Source organism: Pholis gunnellus, assembly GCF_910591455.1.
Source record: "Pholis gunnellus genome assembly, chromosome: 11".
NCBI classification, from domain to species: Eukaryota; Metazoa; Chordata; class Actinopteri; order Perciformes; family Pholidae; genus Pholis; species Pholis gunnellus.
The window spans coordinates 9,671,153-9,688,988 of record NC_136538.1 but is presented as its reverse complement, the minus strand read 5'-3'; the positions used below and the strand labels follow the sequence as shown (position 1 = coordinate 9,688,988).

The 17,836-nt window shown below is 42.4% G+C and overlaps 1 protein-coding gene across 3 annotated transcripts in view; it reads right to left on the bottom strand.

Annotated features, from left to right (window-relative positions):
- Positions 1 to 17,836, bottom strand: part of macrod2 (mono-ADP ribosylhydrolase 2) — a 372,886-nt gene that overhangs the window by 106,200 nt on the left and 248,850 nt on the right. For all 3 annotated transcript variants that reach the window (XM_079168947.1, XM_079168948.1, XM_079168949.1), the window contains exon 6: positions 10,106 to 10,227. In XM_079168947.1, the coding sequence (XP_079025073.1) occupies positions 10,106 to 10,227 (122 nt within the window). The remainder of the gene's footprint in view (positions 1 to 10,105; positions 10,228 to 17,836) is intronic.

The following is a 17,836-nucleotide window of genomic DNA, read 5'->3' as shown; positions in this document are numbered from 1 at the left end:
CCCACATTTCATTCCATGCATATTGTCATCACCAGGGGTTTATGGATGTGACATTAGATATTAAGCCGAGTGAGATTTGGAGGTTATCTGGCATTCCAAGCAGTGCGCAAAAAAGTCAAACCATGAAACAAGATTCACCCCTGTGTTCGCTACGGCAGGCACTTCATTCAGCATATGACATGGTGAATAAACCTTTGGGCTTTCTAGATTCATGTGTATGTGAAATGAAAAAGGGTGGATATAGGTACAGTAATAGCTGATTTAAATTTAAATCCGTTCTATGGTCCCGACAGTTGTGGCATCATTCATAAAAGGCGAGTGTGACATTTACCATATCAAGGTCACTGGTTGACAATGAAAGAAATGTTTAATCTGCTAAATTATCCCATGAAATGATTACCTCAGTAGGCCTACTTCATAATGATTTAATGCTAACATCTCGTAACATTTTTAATTAACTTGGAACAGGAGAGAATGTGGAAGGTGGGGGCTTAACTAAAGGACTAGACATTTAAAATCAGGCGTCGGGTGAAACAGTTGCCGGGGCAGAAATAAGTATCGTACACCCCTGTGGCAATCGGCAGCATGAAAGCCAGACAATCCTGCACTGTTAGAGCTAATATATCTCCCCCATAAACCTGTGCAAGGTGCTGTATTGCCTCTTGATTTGCTGAGTAGGCCTCGATTGAGCCAGTTTAAAATTGTAAGTCAATCAGCACAGGCCAGGCACAGTGCGTCAGCCCTCGTTAGCTGTGACCTTGGGAGATAATAATGGCACTAAACTGGGTGTATGTGTGGGGTAATAGCTCTGTGATTAAAGAATTATGTAGGAGAGCATAAACATTGGCGTCTCTGCCAATGCACACAGTCATTCATTCACCTGAGCCCGCAGGAACACTGCTGTGGTTTCGATAACAGAATGTTGAGAGGGCAGGACTTTTTGTGGATACAACTTGAGTGTTTGGATGGTGTCGAGTCTGGATTTAGTCTTGATGTTCTCATTAATATGCATAAATATGGGCTGGCCAATTGGTCAACACAATATGCACCGTTCCCAGTTTGCCGTCATCAAACCAAACAACGCTGATCATAAATATGTCCCAAGCCGATGGGGATTATTACAAATATTCATTTCTGACTTAATGCGTACCCTGAATGTAGACGCGCAATTGTGCACTTCTGAACCACACAAAGAACTAGAAACATTCCCAAGGCTCCCAATACCTGTCAGCATTCTGCATTATGCATTCTCTTTGATAAAACACACAGGAACCAATGCATTAGCAAAACACAGGGAAGAGTTGTGCTCAGTTTGTTTTAAGGTTAGGAAAAGGCTTGATATGAATGATCTGAAGAAAATCTGCTGTGAATAACTGTAAATAACCTCAGAGCAGAGACTGGAAGTGTGGCATTAGGATTCAGGTCCCAGTTTGTGCTCAACAAGAAATAAGTTACATAAAAAAACAGGAGATAATAAAACAAACTGAGCCAAAATAAGTTTGCAATAACAAAAATGACAAGATACAGGTAAGAAGATTCAAACTTATTGGGATTGAACAAAATGTTACCTTCCATTTTTTCCACAGAGGAACAAAGCAGTTTCTTTCTCACTTTTTTATGAAATCGTTTTTCTCATCACTCAACACTCACAAAATATTATAAATGAACCAAATCTTTTTTATTCCCTTGTAAATCATTGTGCATAAACAAAACATTTCAGTAAGAGAAACCTACAGCAGCATGACAGACTACTAATTTCTATGTCTGAAGTGTCGATGAAATATTCTCTGCTGTACCTTCATTTTTGATGCCATGCTCAAAAGTGCTACTTAGTTTAAAAGCTACAACTAATTCAATGGTGACATTCATCTTTATCTGATTTCTACCCTTGAAAACATTTCATGTTTACAACCAGAGCGAGAGAAAATGTCCCTCGTGTGTCAAACCCCGATAGAGAGACCTTGTACTTGGAAGCAAACACATCTGTATGACCGGCGACTATGATTGAAGGATAATTGGGTGCAAGCTTGTTGAAATGGAACCCTGTGATACACCAGGAAATTCCAGTTTCATGGACACGGCCCTGGCAAGGTCGATACTGGGTTCAACACCTGGCTTCATAAAAGCAAGAGCTTTGGAGAACTAGATTCAACACTGCAGTAAAAGTAGGACTCGCGTCTGTCGCAAGGCTACTAACCTAGTGTGAATACAGTGCATGTTCACTACGACTGCTTGCTTCTCCATGTTTTTAAGGCACGACTGTCCGATGAGCTTATTTTCTAATGCAGGAGCATGTTAAACTTGCAACTCTAATTAAGTGCATTAAGAGGAACGCACAGATTCAGCGCTCTCGTTACTATTCACTCAATAATAATTAAAACATCCATCTCGAGTGTTAAATTGAAAACGTTGCCATGCGTATCACGATAGCAGCATAATGTATCAACGGGATATGTGGGCCAGTCGGAGGTAGAAGATGACTGGATGACTTGTACGTGACTAGATACAAAAGAGTTCCCCGGTTATTAATCTACCCGCGCTGGTTGGACAGTCCCACCCACTGGCACAGAATCAAGGATGACCAAACACGCCGGACCAGCTCGATGCGTTACCTTGGGGATAGTGCTGCATTAGTAATGAGATGACAGAGGGAGACAGCTCTGTCCGGCTTCACTGACACACAAACACACAGTACAGGCGCTGCTGGCTGGACCGACTCCGCATGGTAATTAACCGTAATGATGTAAACAAGAACTCATTCTACCAAGGGCTGCTGCAGATGAACAGCAATCTGTTACAGTATCCGAGAGATTGCTGGGATTGACTCAGGCCTGCTTTGCATGTAATGTATTTAACATGCTCCTTTCCTGCCCAGCTCCTTTAATGAAAGTTGAAGCATTTTTCAGGTGCTGGAGAAAATGTTTGATGACATTCAGACTCCAGCAACAACTCGAAACAGATGGGGGCCCAATTTAGGAAAAGCAGGCTTTCAGGTGAACAGCAAGGACTAGGTTATTTTTGTTGAGATTGTGGATAGTTGAGGAGGCTTCAAAGCAAACACGAGGACGCTGTTCATGACTTGTCTCCAGTTTTTCTCTTGTCGGAAACATGGCAATCCAAAAGCAGCCTTCCACAGGCAAATGACTTGAGACTTACTTTGAAAATCAGCGTCGGTACAAATGACTCTGTACGAGATGTTGCTAATTGTCACTCAACTATTCTTTCCTTGGGTAGATCCCTGAGCTTTTCTCCTGTTTGTATTCTCTGTATGTCAAACCAGAGGTTTGTTGTGAAGCAATGACAAAGACAGACAGAAATACCTTTTGTTTCTCCTGTATTGCCCACATTCTCCTCAGGTATGTTTAATTAATGCATGCTTATTGTGGTGTGCTCGTCTCACATGACGCATGGCAGGAAAGACATCTGTTTAATCAACAACTTCCTCTGACAGTCCCTCAGTTGGTTGCGAGATGCCGCTTCTATTCTCAGATAGTACCGCAGAGGGATGTGAGCCTCATAGATATTCAGGAGCCCGTCTCCAGGAGCTCCTCACAGCAAGGTACAGCAGCAGAGAAAAACATGAAGTGAAACCAGCCTGAGTGCTGAGCCTGAGTCTTATGCAACTTGAATGTGCTTTAGTACTTCAATTATTTGAAGAGCCTTTATTATTGTCAGAGCGCATTAATCTAGAACAGAACTAGTGCCGTTTCCCTCACAGAACATCTAGGTAGAGCAGCCTTTGTAGGAGACAGGGTGTAGTCTTTCTGGTGATTGCTGCGGACTTCCTGAGCTTGTAATCAAGATGCTAGCATGCTCACATCAGCCCACTCCACATAGACACTCAGGAGATATACCTCTTCAATCCCCATCAACTGTGATTACCCCTCTCAACGTGTGTGGAAATGTCACATTTTACATATCCTAATATTTCACCTCACATAGTTTTTCCCTGACAGGATTGTTAAGGGAAGGTGATATGGCAGGTCTGTCCCCTATACCAAGACCTCCTGCGGTGGTTGCCTCCTCTTGAATCAGGGCACTGGGGTAATTGGTGTTCCAATGGCCATTAACTTAGAGTAGGTGGCAGACTATACCGCAACCACTATCAGTGTAATTGGATCTAATTGGCACAGTATTGCCAATGATTCGGATCAGAGAAATAGCACCGGCTGATTTAAATGGCGACGTGACCTTTTGAAAGCTTCAGTCTAATTAACCTTTGCGTCGCATGCAGGTACTGTATGTGGAAGTGGGCTACGAGCAACGACTGGCTGGAGGCCAGTCAGCCAGTCGCTGCATATTGCAGCTCATCGCTGATTGGGGGATAAGGATAACGGAGAGTCCTCTGCAGCACATACTGTACTAGCTCGGTGTCTTTTTCTACTGTAGCCCTTCAACTGGATGAACACGAAGATAAACAACGGTAGAACACTTGCATTTTGGAGTAAAGCATAATATCAAGGCAGAACAGAAAAACAAAAATGGCAAATTAATTATTTGTAATTTCCAAAAATAAACTATATCTGCTAGTTTGGAGAAGAGCATTAACAAAAGTAATTACCAATGTGCTTACATTTAAATGTGAGACAAAAACATAGGTAGAAGGAAAACATAGTCACCTGACTTAAGAAGCAAAAAGTTTTATTATTGCCTCTTTGTATCATAGCATTAAATAAAGTTCTCCAAATACTGTCAGAAAGAAAATGAAAGTGAACAGAGTCCCACGTATGAGCTAGATGGAATTCTGGGCGATAGACGCACATAGACCAACTGCGTTGTGTAAGCAGATCAGCAGTAAACCTCTCATTCTTCCATCCCAATTAATGGCACAGTTTACTTTGCTGTGATCGGAAGCCAAGTATGTGCACACAACCAGGCCTCCATGCTTCTCTCAGGCATTATATAATGAAATCTGGAGTCGCTTGCACTCGCGGACAATAATTTACGAGGAAGGGTAGAGAAGCGGATGGAGGAAAAGTTTGTGCACGATCTGTTCAGTGCATAAATGAAAATTAATTAATCACTTGGGGAGTCGGCAAACCAAAATGGAATAGGGTGGAGTACAAAGTCGTTAAGTTTGATATGGTAGTATTTGGAAACATAAATAATGACAAAAACCCTCCAGTGCACTTAAATGCTGCATTAAAAAAACACATTTTCAAATATCGGCGGTGACCTACATTAATAAAGGTGAAACAGTAAAAGTTACCTAGAGCGTGTTTCATAAAAATCCTGAGAACAGAGGAGAGCTTTTAAAACCGGTCGGCCAAAAAGTCAACCTGCCCTCACAAACCCCAGTGTGGTGTCTATCTTGAAGACACCTCGGGGGCATGGACACTTATCCCAGTGATGCAGTGTTTGTTCTTCACTTGCTGTCCCTGTCATGTTAAACAGATTGTCTAGTCGGGGCTATCAGCTGTCATCTTCAAGCAGCTGTGTCACTATCAGATATTGTTGGAATGCATTTGGGGAACACAGTCGGGCAAAATAGATGGGAGCTAATGCTTCTAGCAGCCTTGGAATGAGCCCACAGAGAAGGGTGGCTAATCCTATCAGTCTACACCATTCATCTCCAATCCACTTGGCTTTTAGAATTTTTCTCAACGGGCAATTTGTGGCTTCCCTGCTGGATCTCCTCGAAGCCAGCATGTTATGACTGCAAAACACTTCCAGGGCCGCCTGGGAGTCAGAGAGGAGGCCACTAAATGCAGCCTGCAACCCTGTCACTGTCCGCGCAGTCAGCTGCCAGCCCACTGCACGCTGCAAGAAAAAGCTTAATGACAGATAGTCTCGAAAAGCATCAAATTGTAGCCTGTCATAGTCAAATGATACAAAAAGGAGGCTCAGTTGGCAGCAAGATCATTAGTCAACAACAAAAATGCTTGCTGTATCTTTCTGCCACCAAACCCTCGGGACTAAAATCCTTGTTATTTTGTCTTAACGGAACACTCCCCAAAGCCTCAAAAGGAAGGCTAAATTAAATGAAACAATAATGATGTTTTGGGTAAACATGGTTATTCTTTCATTCTAAAAGGTCACAGTCTAAGGGGTGTTTAATACGTTCTCTAAAACAAAAACAGAGTTCAGGGCTGAATGGCTTCCAGATGGTGGTGTCCCCCTCCACACAGTCTGTCTGTTTCTGCCTGACAGATGCTACGCTTGCTTCCAGGGAAGAATCTGAGCAGCCTTCCATGACGAACCAAGACAGGGGACCTGCATTAACCGTCTCCTCAGGTCCATGTATGGCTGTATGGCTTTCCAGCTCTTTGGGGAAGGAGGCCCCTCCAGAGTGTGGCTGTACACGGATACAGTACACACATACCCATGAGTGTATCGTTAAAGCGCACATACGCAGACGTGAATACTTTGTCTTTCACTTTGTAATAAAAGCCTAATCTTGACTGGAAGAAATTATTCTTTCAGTTGTGATTTGCAGTCAGTGTCAGTCAGAGGTTAAACCTCTGCATATCGTAACACTGCAATGCATCTTCACAAAAAAATAAATTACAATTTTCTCCATCAGTTGTCCTTCCGTAGAATAGTTTGGTACTGCTGAGTGGCGAGTTTCCCCAACAGTATCAGCTGTTTACAAATGGAGCAAAAATAATCTCATGCTCTGTATATCAGAGAAACCAAGATGAGACCCATTTAATATGTCCTGGCTCCAGCAAATGCTGATAGCCTGCTAGAACATCTTCCCTGCTTCAACCAGCGTGGGAGTGTTATTATCACAATTCATGTCTAGAATGAATCCACCAAAAATCCATATTTCTTTCGTTGCTTCCTGTTTGGCTCGTCACCTGAGCCTCCTTTGGAAGCGAACAACATTCTGTAGTGTAACAGGCACTGAGCAGAGGAGGGGGCTGTTTGACAACGTGCTGCTCATCAGCCCAGAGCTGCAACTCTGCTCACAGGCTGCAGCGCTCCCACGGCTCCCCTGTGTGATGTTGCAGAGCCCAACCGACCACGCTTGCATCCTGGCTGTGGTCAGTCAGAGCCCGGGGAACTGTGACAGCCTGCTGCTCTTTCAGCCGCAGCAAAAAAGCAAAAAAAAAAAAGAACAAAAAGCACTGAAGCATAAGAGTCCTCTAGGCAGGGAAGAAATGAAAGAACATTGCCACTGCACAGGCACATTGTCTAGCCCCTGGAAGATGGACGTAAAAGCCTTAGTGGGTGCATGCACATGAGCACAAATACACGCTATCACTTTCCAGCATGCACTGCAGCCAAATCATTTGGAAAACAGAACTCAATAGGCCATCGGATATCTATTCAGAGAGAAAAACAGAGCACTGTTCCAGATAGCTCTCAGCGTCAGTGTGAGGGTTAAACGGCAGGTTTCTTGGCTCATTTTTCATCTGAAGGCCATCCCTCCGTAGGGCTTAGAGCCGCATCCTGTACTTACGGCGTGCCCTGTGGGCAAAGGGTAGACACACACAAAATGTGCACATCTGCCTTTATGTCTCAGCCAATATCGGCTTGGCAAAGTATCAATGAGTACGAGTTTTAAGCCTTTATATAAAAAAAGCTAATACAATTTAGATTTGAGATTTTTAATGCAACACTTGATGCTGAATGTCTTCAGTGTTATACAAAAAAACATTACTTGGCACAATTACTTGGCACTGACATAACTTATAAATCTTGCCAATTATCGCTCAAAAGTAAGACAATGAAACAGGGGTCTAATTTCAATGCCCTCACGATCCGCTGTCAGAGTGGTCCCACAGGGAAGACTTTATGGACTCAAGGATATTCATTAATGCTATTACTTTCAAATTAGTTCTATTTTATGTAATGGCAAGAATACCACACAAAAACTGACACACAGCCCCTATACTCGGCCAGGAATTGTCTTAAAGTCACATTTTCCATCTTCCCCAGTTCCGTCCCAGTAGAGCATTAAATCAGTGCCACACTGATCACATAGGGACAGGAAAAGCTCTTCCATCTCATTTCTGACTTCTGGGGATACTAGTTCATGTTCAGTCATACACACTGAGCTGCCCTAAGGTAAAGGAAATGCATTTCCAGCCCTGGAATTCTCTGGTCTTCCCAGTGATGTCTCTGTCTTGACGTGCTACAGTCACAAGAAGAGTTTGATGAGACGGCTGGCTGTGATAGCCGTACTGTTTCGTAGCCTAAAGGGCGGCTTTGAGCTCTAAGAAACGGGGATTAACTACCAAGCTCTGCTTCTTTTTAATCTTTCATGCTCAAGTTTATTTTGTGTTAGGCTTTGTTTTGACTCCTATTCCTTTGTAATGCCCTGGAATCCTCATTAGGGAGCCGGCCGTCTAGGATTCCCAAATGTAGCCCCCCTTCTTTTGCCCACTTTGTAGACCCACTTGGCAGGGTGCCCGTCTTCGGTGGGATCTCTTATTTCTCTCACATAGCAAAACTCAGTGAGACCCTTTCAGATGAGTCAAAATGGGCTTAGTGCTGATCAGCTAACCAAAAACCTGGACTCATTGTGGTCTGCGCCAAGAGACCGCAAGACTGTCTGTTAACAACAACTTGGAGTAAAGAACCCTTACAGCCTCTGTTCATAATAAGTCTTGCATATCAAGAAAAGGCTCGATCAAGGCCTCATTCAGCCATTTTCTGTTGTCCTTGTAGCAAGCAGAGACGAAATGGACTGTGGCTGAGATAATGTAAGAACGAGGCTCATCCTCCAAGGCCAGTCAATCACACAACACCACTGTTTTCATTGAAGGCCTGCTCAACGGAAAGCAGCTGTATAAATACATTAGACAGGATCCAAGCTGCTCCCAGTAAAAACAGAAACTCTGTTTCATATAAATATATGGATAATTGTATAAATAAATCAAGCGATCGGCGTAAACTAAATAAATCTTTTGGAATGTGCCAGACACAAAGTGAGGATTGGAACATTTGTGGATGAAGGCAGACAAGCTGGTGTTGTGTTGCTGCACTGAGGCCTGAAGGGCCCGGAGCTGCAGAGTAGGCCTCGCCTCTGCCCTTGAAGCCTCCAGCCCACTAGACTAAATGATTCTATTGTTTAAATGGCATTGTAATGTAATGTCATGCTTGTGGCTCATCATATCTTGGTGGATGTGGCTGTTCAGCAGGCATGCTGCTGATTTTGATAAAACTTCAAAAACACTTACCACAACAACTTCAGTCACAATCTGTTTAATTGCTACGTAGAAGAGTCTGTCACACTCATACTCATAGGTCATCAACAGAGCAGGAATTTTGTCACAATCATCTTTAATGAAACTGGCACTCATCATCCTCTCTCTGTTGGTGAGTACTTCTATTGATTGGCCTCTGATGAGGCTGTGGGGCTGTATGCTGGTGCAGAAAATGGTGTGATACTGATTTGTTTACCCGATGTGGGCAGGGCAAATCCATACATCACATGGACCAGACTGGAACATACGGTCCAGAGCAGCCTCCTGGCTTGGGTAGTGTGTGAATGATCACTCTGCTGTGGATTGTGTGGGCATTATCTCATCTAAAGCCCTTATGAATCAGCCACATTCAGCAAACCTTGTGCTTTTCCCGGTGTTTTAAAGCAGAAAATGCATCTTTCAGAGGTGGCACAGTCACACACACAAGAGTCAAAACATCTGAAATAACTCTCGGGTGCAAAATATTTCATTCGTTGGAAATAAAAGATAGCAAATCAAAAAATCTGCATCAAGACCATTAGAGAATTTAAGAAAGGTCACAGTTTTCTAGCTTCTCAAACGATAAAGGAAAAACTGTGTAGTTGTGTGCAGTGGCAATGTGGAGTGATGGAAGCAAAGGCTTGCCTTTCATTTAATCACAAGCCAAAGTAGTCGGCATGAAAGCCTTCATTTGACAAACATGAAACACTACCATTTTGTTGTGTTCTCTGTTGCTTTTGTTTAAATAAAGAAGATTAAGGCTTCTCAGAACTGTATCTGAAATGAAAGATGCTAAATCCTTTTGTTCTTGTACCTTTCCCAAATTTCCTAAAATTTTCAAACACAGCTTTTCCCACTGAAGGCTTATTGTCCGTCAAACAAAAACACAGAGGCACATAATTTACCCGTTTCAAGCTGCACAGAACAGACACACATTTCTCCTCAGATGAGTGTTAGCGTACTGTACTCACCACAGTGCTCAAGTCATGCTCCTTCATCAGCCTGAGGGAGTTCTGGTAGCAGGAGGTGAGGTCATTGGTCTCGGTAGGGCCCACATGACCTCTGGCCACCGGGCCCACGGTGTGGATCACATCTGTCAGAAAAGGACGACACAAAAAGCCATTTTCAGCACAGCCTACATGTAGCAAGGTTGCACGGTTGGTGGCATTTCTAGTAGTACTGTGTAGTGTGAGGATAAATGCAATGCTGCCATGCAACCGAGCCAAAGTTTTTAGAATCTGCAAAATCTTCATCAACATCGTCACAAAATACGATTAAGTTTGTCTTCAATGAGACAACGGGGACGGCACGAACAACCCACAGCCTGAACTGAATGCATTTATTCAGTAAATGAAATGGCAGCTTAGATAGAAAATCAATTACAAGATTCTTTTATGCCATCTCCTCAAATATTCATATCTCTCCCTGTACTCTCTTTCCCTTCACACAGTAATGTCTTTACCTGTAAATCACGGCCCTCCTTGTCTGGCCTGGCCAGACGGAGGAATGCAGACTCTTAATTGAATCACAGGAGTGATGACAGGAAAATAGGAGAATCTAAGCAGTGACTTGACAGAAACATAATCTTCAGCATTCTGCCTGACTACCCTTGGCCTTCTCAGAGTTGGGCAGGACAGGTCAACAGCAATAAAATAGAGAAGTAACTCTGCATCACCCACGGAGCATTCCAGAAAGGTTCATCACAGGCGTTGCATTTACGCACGCAATTACACCAAACCCAACTGTATAAAATGTGCCACAAACCTGAGAACTTCTCAAAAAGGTCATCACGATTTGGATGCCGTTGAAAACCGTAATTCACAAGGCCGTGATTCATGGATGTGTTCAAAAGCAGTTCACAGTATCGGTCTTTTACTTCATTCAGCAGTATTGGCTGGTGAAACCTCAATTCATGGCCCATTAAATATAGATCAACTATGACTCAGACATCTGAAATTTAACGCATCAAGTCTTCATTTCAGTCCACTAAAATATTAAACCCTGTTCAAAGTCTGAATACTGAGTAATCAGACACGGTTCAGGTGAGGGCATGAGAGGAACACACAGCGGCCCCTTGTGTTTTCTTACACCAAACCTCACCGTTTACTCATAATATTAAACACTTAGCCTCACTTTCCTCTCTGAATAAATGGAAGCGATATTACTACTTGATCATAAATCATGTATAGATTAAATTTAGTTCTCAGTTGTATGTCTGGTTGCTTAATAGGTCAGGATGATAGAATGCATGGGGAACCACTATAATCAAGTAGCTCTCACTGGTGTTTCAAGAGGTGAGACTTTGTGCTTTAGAGAGGTAGGAAACACGGCGATCCCCAGCTTAGCTGAGGTTGGGCTGTAATGAGAATGGAGCTGTCTGAGGGATTGTCTTTTTCCAGAGCAGCAGGCCCGAAAACTGCAGAGCACAATAATGGGACACGTGGAAAGTTGTTTTTCGTGCATAATTCATGGAGTTCTTCACTACAAGAATGGCAACATGCCAATTAGAGTGTGGGCAAGCGCCAAAAACCAGACTGCTGGTGAACTCATGAAAATTTAAACAGTGCTTATCTCACCAGTACCGACGTCTCCAGTCGTGTCCTCAACACTACCGCATTAAATAAATATTTATACAGCTGTGTTTCTGTAAGGTGAAAGATACATTTCACTGTGTAGTAAGGAGGGATATTACAGGTAGGACAGTTAGTTACTGTAGAGCTCCAAAACACTCTGACAGATGCTTCAGTATCTCTGTAAACTTAAACACAAATGACCTCTCCAGTCTTGGAGGAACTGGATTTTTTTTCTTTTTAAAGGATACAGCCCTTCTCTAAATCAAACAAAACCCGATGATAATTTGCAATACGGTTCTACTGGCCTTTAATCTGCTGTAAATGGGAGGGACTTTCCCGAATCATAATTGACTTGTACTGTAAATAGTCCAGCCTTCTGCATGGCCACTTGAATACAATTCATTCAATCATTTAAGTAATATTAATTAATAGCGGCATGTCAGTGTAGTGCATTAGCTGTTGGCAATTTAGCCTTTAAGATACTCTTCCCTGAAGGTGCATGTAAAAACACTTTAATTTTCCAATGTGTTTGAAGACTCAGCCGCGATGTTATTCAACACATAAATCATACGGAGTTGCTCTTTGCAATGAGAGTTGGAAATGCTTTGACAGATAATCCATCCAACATGGGTCTTTATCATCTTCGCTCCTTCTCTCCTGGTAGAACCCTGAGCTTTTATCATGATTTGCATCCATTAGCTGACAAACACATTTGGCTGTATCAGTGTTTCTGCGTTGCTCAGAAGCACATACTGACACATGTATACCATTATCTCTGTGCGACCTTCGTACACGAGGCACATAAATCTCTATCTTAGCAGGGTTGAAGAGATTACAAGCAGCCCTCCTGCACTTCAGGGAGTTAGGCTTGAATGTGGGGATGACAATGTGTGCAGCAAAAACATCAATAGACATGTCCTGGTGAGACACATTAAAGGGATGCTCCAGTTTAGTATGTGGAAGGCAAATTAATCAGTCATTTAAAACATGTTCCGATCTTCACATCAAACGTCATATATACTCTGCAACCCTGACCTGTTAAAAGAAAAAGATGGATTCACTTGTTAATAAATCAATTAATATGCCCGTGACGGAAATAAAAAGCCAATCATCTCAAAGTGAACATGTTAAGAAACAGACCAGAACAACAGGATTACAATACCGAGCATGGTTCGCTCTGAGCATATAAAGTAAGTCATTAAGGAATTCAACGGAACGCTTCTTTATCACACAACAAAATCCCCGCTTCACACACCTTCACGACCCTCAGCCTGCCAATTCCACCGGTAGTTAATGAGCTTCCATTCCCAGCAATGTTGTTTTTTTTAACCCAATATCTCCACTGGATTGGTTCATTGTGGTCTCTTGCCTGAGGCTACAAGGTCAGTAACACAATTGAACCAGCAAAGACTGATGATTGCCATTCAAGCCGTGCTTTCTTTCCCCATGAGCCCATAGGCTGTGCAAAGAAAAACAACACAAAAAGAACAACAACACAAAAACAACCCGTTTTTTTTTTTCTGCTTAAAAGAGTCAAAGGATAATTATGTGTTTCGGTGTAAGGATCAAGTTGAATACCATAACAACACTCATATTGACTGATATTGTCTATTGCGCTGTGATGATACTCTATCACTTTGTATTGTAATCTGCACTCTACAACACGAGTGAAACGGGAACCATTTATTTTCCTCTGCATACGTCTGAATGTGCATCCTCTGTTTCTATCAGCATGGGCAGGTTCACTACTGACTACAAACTGTCCTAACAAGGATGCAGCGGAGTCTGTGAAACTGTTGCTCAGTCCTTTTCATTCTAAATGGAGCAAATGTGCCACAGTGCATGCATTATGCCTGCCAGTTCTAGACTTCTAATGTGCCATGATCAGCACACATTTCTCCCATCAATTCTTCAACGTCAATAAAAAAAGCACTGAAATGGGGAAACATGTAGGAAGCTGCAGCCAATTGTTGTTTTTATCTGTTTTGTTTAGTGCCTTCGTGTCTATCGTGTTGTTAAGAAATCACAGCAAATATGCAGTATAGGATACAATTATACGGAGGAGAATTTAGAATGCCTTTGTCTGAATACTCTCAGCACCCTCAGTGTGCGACTTATCTTGTCCTTTGGTTTGTTGGGGAGAGTGTTGTGTTTGTGTAACGGAAGGGTTTCCTGGAGATTAATGGAGCAAGTATGAGCAGGAAAATGCTCTTACATGTTTACCTATCAGGTGCAGAGTGCAATAATAACTACAGAGGTGCAAACGCAAGACCAAATGTGCTTTTCAAATCAAACTGAACATTATCTTCATTAAAACCAAAGATAATTTAAATTCAGGAGGTAACAGTGTGTAGAGAAGCCGCTATTAAACAGTGACATTTCACGTCACTGCACAATTTTAACATGACATTGCCTGTATTTATCAATTTTACTAGGACTGATAAAACAGCTTTTCATTGGCTTGCATGAAGCCCGATACATTTTGAGTGATCGGTGACATGTATCTATTTCCTGTGCTGGAGATGCAAAATACCTGTTCAAACCAGCTCCAGACCGACACCGATTTAGAAAATACTGAAGGACACTATAGGAAAAAGAACTGCGACGCGGATTGTATATTTTCAGATGACTGACATATCTTGACATATTCCTCTAAATTGCATATGCTTTACTGGTTACCGTGCTGCTGCATTATGTAGGAAAATATACATATCAGATGGGAACTCCATACATTCTTGATAGTAAAAGGCTTATATAAGGAGCAAATGAATAAAAAATAAATAAATGGTAAGCCTAGCCTGCTCGGGACGGACAGGACACGAAATGACCCTTCACCACACCAACTTTGAAGCATGTGTGTGAACATCTTAGACAAGCCTACTAAAATATTCTTCTGCTGAATAACTACCAAAGGGACACGCTCACTTCAAAGACGCCACTTTCTTAGCAACTATAAAATCTCTTGAAATACCCAGACTTCATTTAGAACAGAAGTGCGGTGCTATTTCAGGGAGGGACCAGCACTTCACAGCCTAATCAATCTTTCATTTTTACTTGCCTGCACTGACTTTGAGGCTGCTTTACCATTCCTCATAATAACAACTACGGAAGGCTTGAACACATTTACTGTAGTGTGACTGCTCCTGAATGGTCCCATTCTTGCCAACGACTGTTAGTACCAAAGAGATATGTGGATATGGGGGCCTCATTGATACCTATCATGATTCACAAGAGCCAGCAGACAATAATCAGACCACTTTCGTGCTGCCCATGGCAATTATCCTCAACACTTAGGAATCAACAAAGCACATAATGACTTTTGAGTCTATTAACAAATTCAGCCAAAATTGAATTTAACGGCAGCCACTATTTTGTATGGAGAGTGGACCGTCGGCCTTGCAAGTAGAATTAAGTGTCTCTGTACATTTCTATGACTGATGCTGAAAATCAGTCGGATCATCTAAAAGTCAAGTGGTACAGTCGCTCAGAGACCATCTAACTCTCACTGTTGAGGGCGGATCAGCACAATGGAAATGCTAAAGTAATATGAATGTACTGTCAAATGGAGTTTCTTAATTGAGAAAAAAATGATTCGCATAGTAATATCGGTAAAAGCACCATCTCAAAGAATGCAGGCTCTATTATGAAAATTCTTCCTGAGGAAAGTGAATCGCAGCTGGGGTTTCGTCAATCCAGGAGAAGACGCTCGCTGATGTGCAACAGCTGTCTCGCGTTATAAGACTTGATTTAGACAGACTTTACAGTGTAATGCATCAGAGCAAATTGAAGAGCGAAGATCGATAAAGTAACACAGCACTCGCTGGAATCACTCGTCTGTGTGCCATTAATATATTGGATTCCTTTTGTTGTTGTTCCCCCCCCCCAGATAACGTAAACAAAACAAAAAGGGAAAGAAGACACAGCAGTGCAGAAGAGGGAGTGTCATTGAAAGGGCAATTCAACGATGAAGACCACAGGGAAGAAATCTATAGCTATACAGCTCTCTATGGGTTAAAATGACAGGAGGCCGGCATAGACACCCACAGGTCTGTGGCCAGTTGTTGTGAAGCTCAACGTGTCTATACAGTCGTCATGAACAGGGATATTAGCTCAGAACCATTTTTTGTACCAGGCCGTAAACATGTTAAAATAATATGGGGGGCCTATGGGGATTGATTCACAGCCTCAAGTGGCCATTTGATGAACTTAGTCTCATGGCACTTGTTTTGATAAGCACGCTCTATTAGTCGATTTTCATGCTTTTGTTTATGACACCTTACATTCAAAGTACAAATAAAAATTCCCTTTGAGAATCAATTCATTTTCATTGGGAACTTTAAATTGCTCGGCGTTAATATCTATACTGCAGAATGAGTTGTAGAAGTGGTATTTGGTACAGTTCATTTCTTTTAACTGTTAACATCTACATGAAGATGAGAGTTAAAGACACATTTACTAATATATTATTATTTTCATCATCATGATTATTGTGATACTCCCATACACTACAGTTTACTCTATAATTTCATACTCTTGTTAAACATTGTTTAGCAGATCCAACCAGTCAAAATAAAGCATTATTCCTTTAACTTTTCTATACATGCTGGCTTTCATTAATGACTGCTTCCACACATCTAAACATGACAGCAAATAAGTGCCATTGTGAAGTGAGAGGACACGTCTATCTTTTGTCAGCCACGAAGCTATCTCTTCAAAGCTCTTCAACGGCCCATGAAAAAAACTAAAGAGAGATTGCATCTTGCTTGAGCGGGCTCTACAGCGTTCCCATGCCTTCATCTGTACATGTAACTCACTGTCAGTGTGGCAGAGCGGCACACTGTGTCTTTAGAGATTTGGCAGGTGAGGATCCTCCTGCGTAAACACAGGGGCTACAACGATGGTAAAGATTTAAAGAGCAATTCTGCACCGGGTTGTTCGGGTTTCTCTTCACATACTCAGCAACTTAAACATACAATTTAGTGGTATTAATCAGAGAGAGAAAGGGTAGGACGTGGTTGTTTTCTTCTACTGAATGACGTAACTTAGCTTTTAACCAGGGAAATGATTGAGTAAGGTTTAGCAAGATTAACATTCGTGCTCAAATGTTAAAAGATAAAAACTAAAAGAACTGCTGAAGGTGGGAGTTGCACATTACAGTTAAACTGTAAGATTGGGGGAGAAGGCTGGTTCTTAGCCTTAAAGAGTGTGTATGTGTACAGTGTGTGTGTGTGTGTGTGAGAGAGGGAGTGCGAGTCAGGGGGTTGTGTGGGAGACAGAGTTGACGTCTTGGCACTTAAGGCAGGTTAACACAACTCCCTGATGGTTCTTAGGTGGCTTAGTGGCAATAGATTTCAACATTAATGGGGTGAGTGTATTTGTATTCCTCATCTCCAGCATACCTCAGTGAACGTGCAGCTCACTGTAAAAGGCGGACTACAACCAGTGCCACTGAGCCACTTCAGGTCAAACTTCCCAACACAAATGCACGTTCTGTTTACAGTAGCTGCCACTCGAATTCTAATTCCATAATACCCACCAGAGTGACCACATTTGAGTAATTAAGTGTCTTTTGGCGTGATTGCTAGCCTGGACCCTCTCAGCACGCACACAGCTGTTCCCATGTTGGTCGCTGAGGATTACTAAATGAAGTGTGTACACCCACTCGGACACAGAACTGGCGTTGTCATGGTGACAGAGAGTGCAGAGTGATCCCCTAACGCTCGCTGAAGCTCCAGTCAGAGGGGGGGGGGGGGGGGGTCTGCAGACCTGAAATCTTCTATCGCACGTCGAGCACATACAGTTGTGAGTGCACTAATATTCACTTCTTTAAAAATGGATTAGGGGTGTCTCAGTGATTATTCACACTCTTGGCTTTCAAAGAGGTTGTCCATTGTGAGTGTCACTGAGATGCTGTCACACCTAAACAGAGGGGCATAGAGCAACAGAGGAGCAGTTAGAAAGAGCACCATGCACACGTGCAATATCACAGGGCTGTTTCTGCTGATGAGGACTCATAATTATTTCATAAGAGTTCAAACAAAAGTAGCTAAAAATCACGCTGATGTGTTTTATGCATGGCCCTTACTGTAGGTTATGTAAATGAATCACGTTTGATGTGCAGGATGCCGA